This window comes from Budorcas taxicolor, chromosome 10 (genome assembly GCF_023091745.1).
Source record: "Budorcas taxicolor isolate Tak-1 chromosome 10, Takin1.1, whole genome shotgun sequence".
Taxonomy (NCBI): Eukaryota; Metazoa; Chordata; class Mammalia; order Artiodactyla; family Bovidae; genus Budorcas; species Budorcas taxicolor.
Genome location: NC_068919.1, coordinates 58360898 through 58380376, shown reverse-complemented (window position 1 = coordinate 58380376; position 19479 = coordinate 58360898). Strand labels below are relative to the sequence as shown.

At 42.4% G+C, this 19479-nt stretch overlaps 1 protein-coding gene across 1 annotated transcript in view; it reads left to right on the top strand.

Annotated features, from left to right (window-relative positions):
* Window positions 1-8902, top strand: part of SLC27A2 (solute carrier family 27 member 2) — a 52878-nt gene extending 43976 nt beyond the window's left edge. Inside the window, exons 8-10 of the mRNA XM_052647053.1 lie at window positions 1667-1764; window positions 7640-7770; window positions 8726-8902. Of these exons, the coding sequence (XP_052503013.1) occupies window positions 1667-1764; window positions 7640-7770; window positions 8726-8902 (406 nt within the window). The remainder of the gene's footprint in view (window positions 1-1666; window positions 1765-7639; window positions 7771-8725) is intronic.
* The last annotated feature ends 10577 nt before the right edge of the window (window positions 8903-19479 follow it).

Here is a 19479-nt window from a genome sequence, read left to right as displayed (position 1 = left end):
TTATTGAACCAAAAACAAACACATGCACAATTTGGCTTACTTCTAAATTAGAATCATGTTCCATTTTGGTTGTGGTGTTCCATTTCCTTCTCTCTGTCATGTCAGTTCAACCTCCTGTATTCCCAGAAAGGTCTTCCCTGATGGCTCAGCGGTAAAGACTCCACCTGGAATGCAGGAGACACAGGTTCGACCACTGGGTGGGGAAGATCCCCTGGAGGAGAGCATGGCAACCCACTCCAGTATTCTTGGCTGGAGAATCTCATGGACAGAGGAGCCTGGCGGACTATAGTCCATAGAGTCTCAAACAGTCGGACGCAACTGAAGCAACTTAGCACACACACATATTCCCAGAAAATATGGAACAAGATACACAGGGTGTCACTCTGCAATGTGCAGTGAACTTGGCTGAGCAACCAGATGAGACTAGGAGAGAATACCTGTGTCTGCTTTGGGGCACCTCCATAACTTGGTCTGTTCAATTCCTCTCATTATCATCAGTTATTACCAGCCACTCAGGTCAGCCAGGGATGTTCACACTGTTTTCTCTCATAAGGCTTTTCTTCAGATAAAATCAAATGCAAATTAATATGAAGATGATCTAGTTGAAGAGGAGGCAAGGGTTCTGAGCCCCACCTGGGCCTCTCCCTCCCGCTTTCCATCCCCAACCAAATGGTTTCCCACAGAACCCCTACGTCAGCACAATGAACATTGAAAGTCATTGTAACAGACCATGAAATTAATTCTCAGCAACAGCATTGTCCTGCAGCCTCATGACAATTTGTTTAACCCAGCTTCCTTATTGTATAAACTCCCTGAGGCCAGACTCTGTCTGCTTGTTCACCCCCAACCCTAGCACCTAGCACAGTGATTACTTTTTGCATGAATGAATAACGAAGAGATGGGAGTTGTCTAGTAGAAAGAGCATGGATATGAATGAGAACTCAGCTCCCAGGCTTCCTTTGCCTGTGAGCAGATGTATTAGCAAGGCAGGTAACCTTTCTCCACCTCAGTTACTTCACCCATGAAATGAAGGTCCCAGTGATCCTTAGGGTTCCTTCCATCTCTAACACCCCGTGACTCTGGATCTAAATTGTTAGTTTATGCTGCCTTCATGTTACTAAAAAGATACCTTGGGGAGATCTAAAGAATTTTAAATGTAAGTCAAAATTTAACTAAAATTCAACATTTTATTCTCCCTACAAATAAAGTATGATATTTTCTTTCTTACTAAAAGCATTTTCATAGACCTAAGACCCTGAAATACAAGTATGAAATTCTATTTAATAGAAATTTGCTAACTGGATTAAATAGCAAAGTTAGTAAATGAGGAAAGGGAGAGACCTAAGCGCAACAAAAAGTCACTGAGATTTATTTTTTATTCCTAGTGCCTTTCTTAGGCCAAACCTGTATTTTAACATTAGAACATCATTCTGTGTACATTTCATGTCGGGAGGTTAAAATTTCACATTTTATTATTTAGGTCTATGCCTTTGTCTTTCATGCCTCAAGCAGGACGCCTCTCCCATGAGTTAAGTTGGAGAGTTTGAGGACCAAGGTGAGGAAGACAAATGCAGCCATCCCACAGACGCCTGGAGAAAACACCTGCCACACACCACCAGGACCACAGACCACCAATGACCTCTGCTAACCTTGCCTTTTTTTCCAGGTGGAAAGGGGAAAATGTGGCCACCACTGAAGTCGCTGACACAGTAGGACTGGTTGATTTTGTCGAAGAAGTGAATGTTTATGGTGTGTCTGTGCCAGGTATGCACAATGTATGCTAAATCAAAGCCAAAACTCCTACACTAACTGAACATAATTTTAACCCCAGGGCAAAGTTTGTCATCACTTTTTCCTGCCAGCTGGAAAAGCAAATAACTCTTTGCCAGCTCCTGGGAGTAAAGGGCTCATGTCTGGTTTATGTGCATTCTAAACCAGCCACGTGAGTCCCTCTGAACCTAGCCTTCCTCTGTGGTTCAGCTCCCAAGCTGTTCTGAGACTCTCCAGCAAGACAATCTCCCAGAGATGCAGGGCCCATGCAGCGTTCGGCATGCCTCGAGAAAAGACGTGTCACTCTTGAGAGCTTAGAAATGGCATCTTGGCCTCTGAACTGGAAGGCACAAATAACAGGCAAGTGCAGTTGCTATAGGAAAAAAGCCAAGAAGGGGCTGAGTTTTCCCAGACTTTAACAGCAAGTTCCTGATCCCCGCTTGCCCCACTGAGTTTGAGAAGCTTCACACAAAGTGCTGTCACCAAGCCTGTGTCTGCTGATCAGCCTCTGCTAAGAGAGAGGGGTGTGTGGGGTCTGATTTGGGGTCCTGACTCCAACACCTGCTGGCTGTTTGACTTTAGGCAAGCCACTAAATTAGGGAGAATACCAACCCTGCAGTTAAGATTGCCAAGAGAACTAATTCATTTTAATTACATAAATGCTAAATATATGTTTATCAGATATGTACATGAGGGTTGTCATGAAATCATTGTAATTATAGATGTCAGGAGGATTAAAACCTCCAAATCACTATCCAGATATAAGGTACTAGGGGTAATGGTGTTTCCTAGAACTCAGTACTTGGGATTCTCATCTGTATTCAGAATGGAAATCCCAAAGTCCCTTTTTCTTGAGTTATGATGGTTTCACATGACATCATGCTGTCCTTTTGTTTATTAAAGACTATTTGAGGCTTTCTCTTGCCTGTTCCTCTCGAGCTCTGTGACAGTGACATGATAGGAAGTGTAGCCACATCTTGGGTCAGAGTCTGACCCAAGTCCAACTTCTCATGTTGGACTTCAGGCTGAATTATCACAAGGGCCCATATCCTGGTTGTCAGCCATCACACCATGTTCTCACAGATCCCACCCAAAATGTTGCATGCACTTCTAAATGCTGGATTTTTTTTTAAGTAACAATACAAAAGAATGAGTATGACAAGGTAAGAGAATATGGGAAATGGAATGAAAGGCCTAATCCATGTTCTTCAAAGTGGTGTCACCTATAAATTGGAACTTGCCATTGGCACTTGCCATCTGCCTCTACAAGGATCAAATTATGAGCTGCTACAGCTGGAGTTCAGGGTAGAGATCAGGAATTAGGCAATCTGTGCTTTGGGAAAAGCTAGTAGAGCAGGTCTTCAGATAGATATTTTCAGAAGATTTTCTTAACCTAATTCTTGCATCTCCTTTATCTTTTGTAGAAAAGCACTAAATTCTTCATGGTGACATCTGCTCCTCATGACTAGCAGTAACCTGCAAAACATATATATATATATATATATATATATATATATGTGTGTGTGTGTGTGTGTGTGTGTGTGTGCTTGATTGCATGTACTCCCCATTCACTAAAGTCTCGTATATACTGACCTTCCCCACTACCTCCTTGGAGCAGTTTCTCAGAGCCATCTGAAATGCTATCTTCCAGGCTATAGCCCTCATTTTGCCCTCAAAACTTAACTCACAACTAATCCACCTGCAATGCAGATCTGGGTTCAATCCCTGGGTTTAATTCTTGGAGAAGGAAATGGCAACCCACTCCAGTATTCTTGCTTGAAGAATTCCATGGACAGAGGAGCCTGAAAGGCTACAGTCCATGGGGTTTCAAAAGTCAGACATGACTGAGCAACTAAACCACCACTAACACTGTACATTTTTTTTTGGGCTGACAGTGGGGTCCCTGGACCAGCAACAGCATCATCGCCTAGAAGCTTGTTAAAAATGTGCTATTTCTCATATTAAAAATGCCCACCCCAGACCTACTGAATCAGAATCTCTGGGCTAGGGCCCCAGAAAGCTGTGTTTTAACAAGCCCTCCAGTGATTCTTAAAAACAATCAAGTCTGGTTTGAGGTGATGAATATTTTCTAGAACTAGATACTGATAAGAATTGCACGACATTGTAGATGCCACTGAAGCGTACACTTTAAAATGGTTAAAATAATGATTCATTATTTTACCACAATTTTTAAAAAACACTAAAATCTGAGAAGCATGGAGGCCTAGTGGTTCTGAAAATCTAGCCAGTCTTTAGAATCATCTGAGAAACTTTTTAAAGCTAGGATCTAATGAGTCAGAACCTCTGGGGTTTGGGACTCAGTCTTTTGTGTCTTTTTAAAAATTTTATTCCCAAGTGGGTCTAACAACCAGTAATGTTTCGGAGCCACTGATATAGAACAAAGAAGAGGAGGCTAATGGGTTTCAAATGATTGGGAGACATCAGAAAGAACAAGGAGCAGGTGTGTTCATATTGCTCTGGAGAACAGAATGAAAATGGATGGATTGAAATGACCAGGGAGCAACTTTTAGCCTGAGACCTCTCCTGTAACCTGAGGGACCAGCAACAAAATGCACTGTCTCCTGAGACAGACAATGTCCCACCAATGTGCAAAGAGGCTGGCTGTCCACTAGGAATCCTATGAGAATTCTCACAGCAGTGAAAGATCAGGTACAAATCCCAACATCTCTCCTGTTTTCAGATTCTGTGAGTCTCAGTTCAGTTCAGTTCAGTCTCTCAGTCGTGTCCAACTCTTTGTGACCCCATGAAACACAGCACGCCAGGCTTTCGTGTCCATCACCAACTCCCAGAGTTCACCCAAACTCATGTCCATTGAGTCGGTGATGCCGTCCAACCATCTCATCCTCTGTTGTCCCCTTCTCCTCCTGCCCTCAATCTTTCCCAGTATCAGGGTCTTTTAAAATAAGTCAGCTCTTCACATCAGGTGGCCAAAATACTAGAGTTTCAGCCTTAACATCAGTCCTTCCCATGAATATCCAGGACCAATTTCCCTTAGGATGGACTGGTTGGATCTCCTTGCAGTCCAAGGGACTCCTAAGGGTCTTCTCCAACACCACAGTTCAAAAGCATCAATTTTTCTGTGCTCAGCCCTCTTTATAGTCCAATTCTCACATCCACACATGACCACTGGAAAAACCATAGCCTTGACTAGGTGGACCTTTGTTGGCAAAGTAATGTCTCTGCTTTTTAATATGCTGTCTAAGTTGGTCATAACTTTCCTTCCCAGGAGTAAGTGTCTTTTAATTTCATGGCTCCAATCACCATCTGCAGTGATTTTGGAGCCCAGAAAAATAAAGTCAGCCATTGTGTCTCCATCTATTTGCCATGAAGTGATGGGCCCGATGATCTTCGTTTTCTGAATGTTGAGCTTTAAGCCAACTTTTTCCCTCTCCTCTTTCACTGTCATCAAGAGGCTCTTTAGTTCTTCTTCACTTTCTGCCCTAAGGGTGGTGTCATCTGCGTATCTGAGGTTATTGATATTTCTCCCGGCAATCTTGATTCCAGCTTGTGCTTCATCCCAGCAGCCTTGAAATGTGGCAGTTCATCTAGAGAAAGACATAAGTCCACTGGGGTGATTCTCAGTTCCAAAGGACTTAACAAGGCTTTCACAGATCTCAGCTTTGAACCAGGAAAGAACTTCCAAGTTTGGGTCTAAAATAGAGATGACATCAGAACTGCCAAGCTCCTCTGTAAAACTTTATATTATCAACAGAACTTTCTGCAATGTTCTGAAAATGTTCTATATCTGCACTCTCAGTATGGTAGCCAATTGCTACCATATGGCTGTTGAGCAGTTAACACATGGCTGGTGAAACTGAGGAACTGAATTTTTCCTTCTATTTAATTAATCTGAATAGCTACATGTGAGCAGTGGTGACCGCGTTGTTAGTACAGCTCTAGAGAACCCCTGGCTTAAATTGTTGCAGACAGGAGCCTTCCGCCTGGAACTCAACTAGCCCCAGCCGACCTCTGGGAATCAGGACAGAGACCTGAGATCCATCAGCCCCATTCGCCTCTCAGAAGCAAGGTGCCAGCTGACACTGAAGATTTCTGTTGCGTCAGCCTCTGCCCTCATTCTAAAAGGAGCTCACTGGAGACATTCAAGATTCCTGAGACTAGTGCCTTTGACACAGCTACCAGGGGACCCTAAAGAAAGAGGGTCCAGTGCCCTGCCTCCCTCCTTCAGACAAGAGGCAAAGCAAATGTGGGTGCATTTCCTTTCTTGTACGCTTTCCTCTGGTTTTCTTTAGAGTCATAGGTAAACATGCAATCACCATGGGAGAGATTTCGAAAGCTGGGACCCAAGTGACAAAGGGTGGCTCAATCTCCTTCTCTGGTTACAGTTAAGTAGTTCAGAAAAATGGACCCAGACTCCCACTGGGTCTCCTGGATCAGGTAGAAGATGTATTTATAAGTAATTACCACTGTCCTCACAAGAAAACAATGGTAATTGTTCTGAATGCCTCTCCGCTTACAGCCCTGCCTTATAGGATCTGTTTTCTCTGTGGAGAGTCCAACCTCTCCGGACTAGTATGGCATCAAGGTGGAGGCTAGGGGTGACACAGCCCACCCTCGATCTGCCTTCACCTTCCCGTCTGTCAGCCTCTCTGGAATGCAGAGGCAAAGCTGTTAGGAACCATAATTACATAACTAAGCCTCAGAGGTGACATTTGTACCTGAAGTACAGTAGATCCTACCTGCTACCTAAACAACAACCTGAGCCCAGTTATCCCTGAACAAGAGTTTTTCATCAGAGTTCAAAAAATTTCCTTTAGGCTCTAGTTCAACCAGTTGTCCATACAGTAGTTTACATCTAGGCTGTCAAACCACAACATGAATCAGCCTCCCTTTTGAACCTCCCTCCCATCTCCCTCCCCATCCCATCCCTCTAGATTGATACAGAGCCCCTGTTTGAGTCTCCTGAGCCATAGAGCAAATTCCCCTTAGCTATCTATTTTACACATGGTAACGTAAGTTTCCATGTTACTCTCTCTATACATCTCACCCTCTCCTCCCCTCTCATGTCCATAAGTCTATTCTCTATGTCTGGTTCTCCACTTCTGCCCTGTAAATAAATTCTTCAGTACTTTTTTCCTAGATTCCATATATATGCGTTAGAATATGTTATTTATCTTTCTCTTTCTGTCTTACTTCACTCTGTATAACAGGCTCTAGGTTCATCCATTGAACAAGTCTTTTAATGTCACTAAGCCTCAGTTTCTTCACCTGTAAAATGGAGATAACGTTTGCACCCCTTCATACAGTTGTTATGAGGTTAAATGAGATAGTACATAAAACACATTTCATGGACTTCCCTGGTGGTGCAGTGGGTAAGAATCTGCCTGCCAAAGCAGGGAACATGGATTCAGTCCCTGGTCCAGGAAGATTCCACAGGCTGAGGAGTAGCTAAGCCCATGGGCCACAACAACTGAGCCCTCGCACCACAGCTACTGAAGCCCGCATGCCTAAAGCCTGTGCTCCACAGCAAGAGAAGCCATTGCGATGGGAAGCCCCTGCACTGCAACTAGAGAAAGCCCACATGCAGCAGCGAAAACCCCACAAGCCAAAAATAATAAATAAATATAGTAGTGTGTACATGTCAAAAAATTAATAGATACGAAAACACACTTCGTAAAGGGCCTGGCATGTAATAAAGATTCAATCAATGTATAGCTTGTTGTTTTACCATTAATTCACTTCAGAATTTAACTTCAAAATATATTTTGAAATACAAATTCCAGCTATCCGAAAGAAACCCATGCCATAATGTTGTCTCAGTTCACTATCCTCTGACCTAGCAAAGCACCATAAAATAAAAACACCTAATTTTTATTCCCTTTAACTCTAGGTCATGAGGGTCGAATTGGCATGGCCTCGATCAAGATGAAGGCAGACCATGAATTTGATGGACGGAAACTCTTTAAGCACGTGGCCGATTACCTGCCTAGTTATGCAAGGCCCCGGTTTCTAAGAATTCAGGTGAGACCCTGTTGTTATCAAGTTCAGTTATCCTTTCTCTTGGAGACCCCTGCCTCTTAGGAAACAACTCTTCTCTACCATGGCAACCTTGCCAGCCAAATTTTCACTACCCTTTTCAGGGAGCTCAATGAGGAAGCAGAAATACCAGAAGATAAAACTAGCTGAAACTGAATCCTAATCCCTTTCTCCTTAAAATGACAGACAGTTCATTCAGCAAGAATGTTAGCAAATAACTCACAATGTCTGTTTGATGCAGTATAACAGACACATAAAATAGAAATGCTCTGACCTTCTTATTGTTTCCAGTTTTAAAGAATGGTTAAAAAAAAAAAAAACCTCACTGAAGTCCTGCACCTGTCTACGGCCTGAAATTTAATTGGGCATCATTAGCCAGTCAGAACTCCAAAGCTAAGCTATCACTGATAGAGGGACTGTTTTCTTTCTCAAACATTAACCCCTTAGTTTAACTCACTTTTGGATCTTGGGCACTGTGACTCTGTAGCTGAGGATTGAAGAAAAGCAGTGTTAGATTACCAGATATTGCTAAGGTTATACAATTATCTCTGTTGATATTCATAAAGCCCTGACATTTGCTTTACAATGAGACGTTGAGAGACATCAAAGTTGAAATATCCTCAAATCCCCCTATTTATTGAAGTAGAAACAAGAAACAGAAACAGTGTGAAAAAGCAGATTTGTCTGTGTGTAGATGATTGCTTTCCCCACCTCACCATTAATCAGAATTTTCCAGCAGTACCTGAAGCTTGCCAAGCAAAAGATGCTTCTGCTTCATATTCCTCTGTCACAGCCCCTTCCGCCCCTCAAGTAATCTTTAAGCTTTAAAGGAAGGAAAAATACCTCCACAGAGGGCCCCCTAGTGGAGTTTCTGAAGACAGGCTATACTGGTATCCCACAGAACCCGCCTCACAGCTCTCAAATGATTGATGTTTTTCAGGACACCATTGAGATCACTGGAACTTTTAAACACCGAAAAGTGACCCTCGTGGAAGAGGGCTTTAACCCTGCAGTTATCAAAGATGCCTTGTATTTCTTGGATGACAAAGCAGAAATGTATGTGCCTATGACTGAGGACATTTATAATGCCATTAGTAATAAAATTCTGAAACTCTGAATATTACCAGCAGGATAACTCAATGTATTTCCAAAAAGAAGCTAAATGGATCTAGTGCAGCCAACTGCTGATATAATCCACCTTTAATTTGAAGACTGTACGGTGCATTTTTTAATGTACAGCAGTAAGGGGAGACTTTTTAAAATCACACCTGAACCTTTGCAAGTGAAAAGATCTGGATATAATTATTTTTCAGTTTGCACCTACTGTTTGTATTGCAAACTAAGCTTGTTAGAGGCAGGGTGTTATTTTTTTTTAATATGCAATAAAATAGATGAACACCAAGATAAGAAATGGCACTTTTTCCTGACTTGATTCTAAATGCAGACCCTTCAGCAAGTGATGGTGGGAAGACTGGTCAATTGCATGTAAAAGAATGAAATTAGGGACTTCCCTGGTGGTCCAGTGCTAAGACTCTGTGCTCCCAACGCAGGGGCCCTGGGTTTTATCCCTGCCCAGGGAACTAGATCCCACATCTAATGACTTTTCATGTTGAAACTAAGACCTAGCTCAGTCAAATAAGTAAATAAATAAAAATACATATTAAAAAAAATGAAATTAGAACACCTTCTAACACCATACACAAAAATAAACTCAAAATGGATTAAAAACCTAATTGTAAGATCAGAAACCATAAAACCCTTAGAGGAAAACACAGGCAGAACACTCTCTGACATAAATCACAGCAAAATCCTCTATGACCCACCTCCTAGAGTAATGGAAATAAAACAAAAATTAAATGGGATCTAATTAACCTTAAAAGCATTTGCACTGCATCATTTCAGTTCAGTCGCTCAGTCATGTCTGACTCTTTGCGACCCCATGAATCGCAGCATGCCAGGCCTCCCTGTCCATCACCAACTCCCAGAGTTCATTCAAACTCATGTCCATCGAGTCGCTGATGCCATCCAGCCATCTCATCCTCTATCGTCCCCTTCTCCTCCTGCCCCCAATCCCTCCCAGCATCAGAGTCTTTTCCAATGAGTCAACTCTTCTCATGAGGTGGCCAAAGTACTGGAGTTTCAGCTTTAGCATCATTCCTTCCAAAGAACACCCAGGACTGATCTCCTTTAGGATGGACTGGTTGGATCTCGTTGCAGTCCAAGGAACTCTCAAGAGTCTTCTCCAACACCACAGTTCAAAAGCATCAATTCTTCAGCGCTCAGCCTCCTTCACAGTCCAACTCTCACATCCATACATAACCACAGGAAAAACCATAGCCTTGACTAGACGGACCTTTGTTGGCAAAGTAATGTCTCTGCTTTTTAATATGCTGTCTACGTTGGTCATAACTTTCCTTCCAAGGAGTAAGCGTCTTTTAATTTTATGGCTGTAATCACTATCTGCCGTGATTTTGAAGCCCAAAAAAATAAAGTCAGACACTGTTTCCCCATCTATTTGCCATGAAGTGATGGGACCAGATGCCATAGGAAACTGTAAACAAAGTGAAAAGACAACCCTCATATTGAGAGAATAGCAAATAAAACAACTGACAAAGGAATAATTTCCAAAATATACAAGCAGCTCATGCAGCTCAATACCAGAAAAACAATCCAATCAAAAAGTGAGCAGAAGACCTAAACAGACATTTCTCCAAAGGAGACGTACAGATGGCTTATTGACGCATGAAAAGATGCTCAACCTCACTCATTATTAGAGAAATGCAAATCAAAACTACAACGAGGTATCATCTCACACTGATCAGAATGGCCATCATCAAAAAGTCTACAAACAACAAATGCTGGGGAGAATGTGGAGAAAAGGGAACCTTCTTGCACTGATAAATTGATATAAATTGATACAGCCACTATGGAGAACAATATGGAGATTCCTTTTAAAATAGGAATAAAACTACCATACGACCCAGCAATCCCACTACTGGGCAGACACCCTGAGGAAACTATAATTGAAAAAGACACATGTACCCCAATGTTCACTGCAGTGCTATTTACAGTAGCTAGGACATGGAAGCAACCTGGATGTCCATCAACAGATGCATCAATAAGGAAGTTGTGGCACATATACAAAATGGAATATTTCTCAGCTTTAAAGTATACATTTGAGTCAATTCTAATGAGATGGATGACCCAGGGCCTATTATACAGAGTGAAGTCAGAATGAGAAAGACAAATATCGTATATTAACACGTATATATGGAATCAAGAAAGATGATATACTGACGATCCTACTTGAAGGGCAGCAAAGGAAACAAAGATATAAAGAACAGAGTTCTGGGTATAACTTGGGAAGGAGGGGATGGGATGATTTGCGAAAATAGCATTGAAACATATACATTACCATAAGTAAAAGAGATGGTCAGTGGCAGTTTGCTATATGATGCAGGGAAGCCAAAGTTGGTGCTCTGTGACAACCTAGAGGGCTGGGATGGGGTAGGAGATGGGAGGGGAGTTCAAGAGAGAGGGGACATATGGATACCTATGGCTGTTTAATGTTGATGTATGGCAGAAACCGTCACAATATTGTAAAGTCATTCAGTTCAGTCCAGTTCAGTCACTCAGTCGTGTCTGACTCTGCGACCCCATGAATCGCACCATGCCAGGCCTCCCTGTCCATCACCAACTCCATGAGTTCACTCAGACTTACGTCCATCGAGTCCATGATGCCATCCAGCCATCTCATCCTCTGTCATCCCTTTCTTCTCCTGCCCCCAATCCCTCCCAGCATCAGAGTCATTTCCAATGAGTCAACTCTTCTCATGAGGTGGCCAAAGTACTGGAGTTTCAGCTTTAGCATCATTCCTTCCAAAGAAATCCCAGGGCTGATCTCCTTCAGAATGAACTGGTTGGATCTCCTTGCAGTCCAAGGGACTCTCAAGAGTCTTCTCCAACACCACAGTTCAAAAGCATCAATTCTTCGGTGCTCAGCCTTCTTCACGGTCCAACTCTCACATCCATACATAACCACAGGAAAAACCATAGCCTTAACTAGACGGACCTTAGTCGGCAAAGTAATGTCTCTGCTTTTGAATATACTATCTAGGTTGGTCATAACTTTTCTTCCAAGGAGTAAGCATCTTTTAATTTCATGGCTGCAATCACCATCTGCAGTGATTTTGGAGCCCAAAAAAATAAAGTCTGACACTGTTTCCACTGTTTCCCCATCTATTTCCCATGTGATGGGACCAGAAGCCATGATCTTCATTTTCTGAATGCTGAGCTTTAAGCCAACTTTTTCACTCTCCTCTTTCACTTTCATCAAGAGGCTTTTTAGCTCCTCTTCACTTTCTGCCATAAGGGTGGTGTCATCTGCATATCTGAGGTTATTGATATTTCTGCTGGCAATCTTGATTCCAGCTTGTGTTTCTTCCAGTCCAGCATTTCTCATGATGTACTCTGCATATAAGTTAAATAAGCAGGGTGACAATATACAGCCTTGACGTATTCCTTTTCCTATTTGGAACCAGTCTGTTGTTCCATGTCCAGTTCTAACTGTTGCTTCCTGGCCTGCATACAGATTTCTCAAGAATAAGGTCAGGTGGTCTAGTATTCCCATCTCTTTCAGAATTTCCCACAGTTTATTGTGATCCACACAGTCAAAGGCTTTGGCATAGTCAATAAAGCAGAAATAGATGTTTTTCTGGAACTCTCTTGCTTTTTTGATGATCCAGCAGATGTTGGCAATTTGATCTCTGGTTCCTCTGCCTTTTCTAAAACCAGCTTGAACATCAGGAACTTCATGGTTCACATATTGCTGAAGCCTGGCTTGGAGAATTTTGAGCATTATTTTACTAGCATGTGAGATGAGTGCAATTGTGCGGTAGTTTGAGCATTCTTTGGCATTGCCTTTCTTTGGGATTGGAATGAAAACTGACCTTTTCCAGTCCTGTGGCCACTGCTGAGTTTTCCAAATTTGCTGGCATATTGAGTGCAGCACTTTCACAGCATCATCTTTCAGGATTTGAAATAGCTCAACTGGAATTCCATCACCTCCACTAGCTTTCATAGTGATGCTTTCTAAGGCCCACTTGACTTCACATTCCACGATGTCTGGCTCTAGATTAGTGATCACACCATCGTGATTATCTGGGTCATGAAGATCTTTTTTGTACAGTTCTTCTGTGTATTGTTGCCACCTCTTCTTAATATCTTCTGCTTCTGTTAGGTCCATACCATTTCTGGCCTTTATTGAGCCCATCTTGGCATGAAATGTTCCCTTGGTATCTCTAATTTTCTTGAAGAGATCTCTAGTCTTTCCCATTCTGTTTTTTTCCTCTATTTCTTTGCTGATCACTGAAGAAGCCTTTATCTCTTCTTGCTATTCTCTGGAACTCTGCATTCAGATGCTTATATCTTTCCTTTTCTCCTTGGCTTTTTGCTTCTCTTCTTTTCACAGCTATTTGTAAGGCCTCCCCAGACAGCCATTTTGCTTTTTTGCATTTCTTTTCCATGGGGATGGTCTTGATCCCTGTCTCCTGTACAATGTCACGAACCTCATTCCATAGTTCATCAGGCACTCTATCTATCAGATCTAGGCCCTTAGATCTATTTCTCACTTCCACTGTATAATCATAAGGGATTTGATTTAGGTCATACCTGAATGGTCTAGCGGTTTCCCCTGCTTTCTTCAATTTGAGTCTGAATTTGGTAATAAGGAGTTCATGATCTGAGCCACAGTCAGCTCCTGGTCTTGTTTTTGTTGACTGTATAGAGCTTCTCCATCTTTTGCTGCAGAGAATAAAATCAATCTGATTTTGGTGTTGACCATCTGGTGATGTCCGTGTGTATCCTCTAATAAAAAAAATTCTTTAAAAAAAAGAAATAATACAAGACTGAAAAATAAATGCAAACCCTGAAACTGACAGCCTAACTGGTCGTTTTTCACAGGTCTCCCACTTACAATGCTAATGGTATTTTAAGTAAAGAAGGATAAGGAGGTGGGAGGTGAGGGGGTAGGTCTCCAGGGAAGAACCCAATGAGGTCCAGATCTACTGCAAGGCCAACCCTACTCCCCGAGAGCATCCTGGCCACTGTCCACAGCATTATTCATCAAGTGATAAAGCCACCTATAGTCTCAGAAGAGGCTTAAGTCTAGAGTATCAGAGTTCTATACATAAAAACGTGTTCAGCAAACTTTTCAGCTATAGCAAGGGTCGCAAACTCCAGTGTCTTCAGGACTTGTTTTGGTAATGTGGATGAGGAGAGAGGTCACAAATGATCATGGAAAACTTGGGGACAGCCAGGGCACAGTTTTGGTCAGCTGATTACTGTCGTGGGGCCATACAGCCCAGGTACTTGGGGATAGCCTAAGGGAAACTACGTATGCCACTGCATCTGTGAATTTGCCAATCATGTAGGACGATGGTGGCTTGTGGGTCAGCATTTGGGAAGTTTTGCAAAATACTAGCTATCTCTGCCTTTGCTTTATTGATCTCCTCGTGAAAATTTTAACCCAGGTGATGGGAGATAGCCAAGCTTTTGACAATGTAACGTTGTGCAATTTTGTTATTTGGAATCTTGTTAAAGTGACTCATGTTGTACGCAGTGATTATGTTAAAGCAATCCTGTCATTCCACATCACATGGGACCCATTTTCATTTGAGAGGTCAGCACTTACATCACGCCATTAGAGTTCCAGGAGCCAAAACCTGCTGGTGCCTGACCACCTTTGACCCACATCTTAGACTTCCCAAGAAACTCAGATGGCCTCCTCAGTCTCTCACTTCCCCAAACGTCTGAGATTCAAGTCAGGAACACAGCTCTGTTGGGATGAACAGAGGCACCACCTACAATATCCTCAATACCTGGGTTTGCATTTGTGTAAACAAATTTAAGCAACCCATCCTGTGACAGGTAATCAGTTTTAAAGACTGATTATTCTCTTTTAAAAGGGTCAAAAATTGTGTACATAAAATTGTCTGTGTAAATCACCTTCTTGATTTGAAAGCACAAATGCATATTTTTTTAATACACTGATACCCGTGTAAATGCTTCCCTGGTGGCTCAGTGGTAAAAGAATCTGCCTGCCAATGCAGGAGACACGGGTTGAATCTCTGGGTCGGGAAGATCCCCTGGAGGAGGAAATGGCAACCAAGTTCAGTATTCTTGCCTGGAAAATCCCATGGACAGAGGCACCTAGTAGGCTATAGTCCATGGGGTTGCAAAGAGTCGGATTGAGAGACTAAATAACAACAACCACCACCACCCATGTAAATCATTCAACAGGTCTCTGATTTCAAGTGCACTGGTTGGAGACATATAATGAGTGTGTAGATAGGCTGCTACAGGCACCAGCATCTGAAATAAAAGCTAAGAAGAATCAGTATAAAAACACAGTGACCCTCCCTAAGAGATGATGTTACACACGTTATTCATTTGTACACCAGCTCCACAAGCATTTAGTGGGTCCCTGCTAAGGACCAACAGATAAGCTCAGCACAGTGTGATGGAGTTTTCCAAACCGCTGTTTAGGAAGTCAGGTCAGACCTTCAAGGGAAGCTGACTGGAAAGACCCCTAGAAGGAAGGCAAGAGTCTTCTCCAAGTGTTTTGACTTTTTGAAAATAATTATTTTGTCATTACAGTTGGTGGGCCTGCATGAAGACTAAAGAGACAGCTAAGAGGAAAGATGTCAGTCAGGATCACTGCAGCCCTGTGCAGGGGAAAGCTGGATGCCTGGCCAACCCAGGTTTTCTAGTCGGCATGGGTACCGTCTCCCCAGGTGCACAGAGTACCGTACTGTCATGTGGATATACAGCTGATGGTGCATTCCACTATGATGGTCAATTTCCTTTTGTACAGATGTCATACATCTATGAAGCTGTAAGCTCCATGAGAGTAGAGAGTTCATCTATTTTGCTCATCATTATACATCTAGTGCCTCATACATGGGAGGCAATAATTATTTTATCAGGCAACCCTGATAAATACCGGTTCCACATGCAAGCTTTTATATATATATGTGGGGCATGGGGAGGTGTGTTAGAGGCAGAGAGGATGAGCCAAATAGATTATCTGAGTCTTCTAGTTCAGGTACAGCAGTGAGTCTCAAACTTGAACACTGAGAGTCACCTTCACCAAAAAGTTTTGGTAGGACACAGACTGGGACTTCCCTGGTGGTCCAGTGATTAATAATCCGCCTTGCAATGCAGGGAACACCACTTTGATCCCTGGTCTGGAAAGATCCCACATGCTGTGGGGCAACTAAGCCTGTGTGCCACAGCTACTGAGCCTGTGCTCCGCAGCCCACAAGCCGCAGCTACTTTTAGCCCACGTGCAGCAATTACTGAGGTCTGCACACCTAGAACCTGTGCTCTGCAACAGGAGAAGCCACTGCAATGAGAAGCTGATGCACCACAACTAGAGAGTATCCCCTCTCTACAACTAGAGAAAGCCTGCGTAGCAAGGAAGACCCAGCCCTGCCAATAATAAACATATAAACATATTTTTAAAAAGACACAGACTGCTGGGACCCATTCTCCAGAGTTGAAACTGGAATTGGAATTTGCAGTTCTAACAAATTCCCAGGTGATGCTGATGCTGTTGATCAGGGGCTGCATTTTGAGAACCACTGACACAGAGAAAAAGCATCCTGACTTACACATCATGTGTGCTTAGTATAATTCAGTTCTTCGGGTGTGGATTATCTTTCATTAACTTAGATTTAGATTTGGATCTTAGATTTGGAGTGACTCAAAGTACAGGCATCAGGGAAGGTCCAGCATAAAGCAGCACTCTATCTTTAGCCTTCAATCGTTCTTGAAAATTCATGTTAACAGTGTCTATTTACTAGATACACGCATACTTATTATTTGCTACAGCAAAACTGAAAGCAATCCTAGAGAGTGTCTAGTCAAACCTCTTTAATAAAACAAAACGAAACGAAACGAAACAACGAAAGCCTGGGGAGAAGATGTACAGGCAGCTCATTAGCATCATTAAGCTCCCACCCAGAACCTGCAGAAGAGATCACCTCTTTATAGACCAGAGCATGTTCCCAGATCAGCAGCATCAGTATCAGCTGGGAACTTGTCAGACATGCAAATTATCAGGCCCCTCAGACCTACTGAATCAGAACCACTGGGGAGGGGCCCAGTCATCTATGTTTTAACAAGCCCTGCTGGTGACTCTGCGGCAGGCTCAACTTGAGAACCACTGGCTTGGAGCAGGGCTTCTCAAGCTTCAAGCTGCATAAGAAGTGCATGGGGATGCCAGTGCTTCTGGTGCACATGCCCCTCTTGGAACAGCAAGCGACTCTAGAACACTGCAGCTTTTTAGATCACTAGAGAACTGTTAAAAAAAACCCAAAGCCTTAGGCCCATCTGATACCAGTTAGATCAAGATTACTGGGAGTGAGCACCAGGTATCAGTACTTTGTTTTTAAAGACTCCCAGGTGATTCCAGTATGGGCAAAGTTCAGGGACTAATTGAGAACAAGAGTAATAGGCAAGTATAAACTCTTGACAAAGATTCTCACCCTGACCAAAATTCTACTTAGGCTCCTCTAAGTCATCTTCACAACTGGGCCACAACCTTGACTTATAAAAACTTGAACAAAATAGGAGCAGAGTTTCTAAGTGTTCAAGGCCACACCCCTCGGATAATCCTACATCCCCTTAAAGTGCCTGCCTGAGAAAACCCAAGGCTGCCAAAGTATTTTCCACTTATTCCAGCCAACACTTGAAGATAGGGTCCCTATCTCCCAATCTCTGTGGAAGGGTAGGGGCCTCACTCCGATAAGCACCAGTTAGCAAACCCAGGTGGGCTTTCCATGGATCAAACCCCTCTCCTGCTTTTGGTAATTTTTCATTTCCCTAACCCTACTGAGCCCCTGCAGGCGTTCTCCCTGTTCCCACATTCTCCCTCTAAAGTGTCCAGTGACCTCTGTACAAATATAGTTAAGCCTAGTTCACACTGGACTCATTTTTCTATAGCAAATAGTTATTACTGATTGAAAATCTGTTCTTACCAGGACTTCCCTGGTGGTCCAGTGGTTAAAAATCCACCTTCCAAAGCAGAGGATCCGGGTTCCATCCCTGGTCAGGGAACTAGATCCCACCCACATGCCACAGGGCAATTAAGTCTGCGCATGGCAAGTAGAGAGAAGCTTTTGCACGCAACAAAGACCCAACAGCCAAAAGAAAAAAAAAATGTATCCTTGCTGTTTTAACTAGCAGCCACTTTATCTTTAACAGTGTTAATATAACCAATTTCAGAACTACTCCCTATAAAAGTACCATCTGAAATGGAAAGAACTCACCATGGGTAAGCTGCTCGGGAAAAAAACTTTCATTTGACTACAGGGTCCAGAAAAAAAAGAAAATGCACAAGTTCCAAACCTAGAGAGGGAACATTTATCTGTAAAGAAGAATTAGAGAGGTCTGATGAATAGTGAGATTCTGATCAAGGACAACCTTGAACAGTATGATCTGGTGGGAATAGCATGAAGATAAGGAGTCCTGGGCTTGCCCATTTGTAAGTTGTGTGACCTAGTGTCTCTATTTCCTCATTTATAAACTGTAAGTCACAGTGTCTGGCTCAAACTGTCTGCGTTTTTCCTACCAAGGGCTTCTCCAAACTTTTTCTCACATTAAAGTCAGATCTTTAGCATATTAAAAATCTGTAAGTACATTCATTTAGGCTCCAGAACATGCCCTGGTTAATAAGTCAATATTTTAGTGGTCAGAAAAAGAAACCATAAACAAAAAAAATGACAACCTACAGACTAAGAGAAAATATTTGCAAATAATGCAACTGACAAGAGCTCAATTTCCAAAATATACAGCTGATACAAGTCAATAACAAAAAACCAACAACCCAACCTAAATAGACATTTCTCCAAAGAAGATATACAGCCACCCAACAGGCACATGAAAAGATGCTCAACATCGCTAATTATTAGAGAAATGCAAATCAAAACTACAGTAAGTTACCACCCACACTGGTCAAAATGGCATCCTTAAAAAGTCCACAAACAAAAACTGCTGGAAAGGGTATGGAGAAAAAGGAACACTCCTACACTGTTGATGGTAATGTAGATTGGTGCATGAAAAGCAGGATGGAGGTTCCTCAAAAAACTAGCGTTGCCATATGACCCAGCAATCCCACTCCCAGGCATATCTTTGGATAAAACTATAATTCAAAAAGATACATACAACCCAATGTTCACAGCAGCACTATTTACAATAGCCAAAAAATAGAAACAATCTACAGGTCCACCAAAAGATGAATGGATAAAGAAGATACAATGTCTGTATATATATCACCCACACACATATATACACACACAACAGAATACTACTCAGCCACAAAAAAGAATGAAATACTATCATTTGCAGCAACATGGATGCAACTAGACATTATCATACTAAACGAAGTAAATCAGAAGTAGAAAGACAAATACCATATGATATCACTTATATGTGGACTCTAAAATATGGCACAAATGAATTTATCTGTGCAACGAAAACAGATTCACAGAGAGAACAGACTTGTGGTTGTCAAGACGGGAGTAGGGGTGGGGGGATGGATTGAGAATCTGGAATTAGCAGATACAAACTATTATATCCAGAATGGATAAACAACAAAATCTTTCCCTGTACTACTGCATAGCACAGGGGACT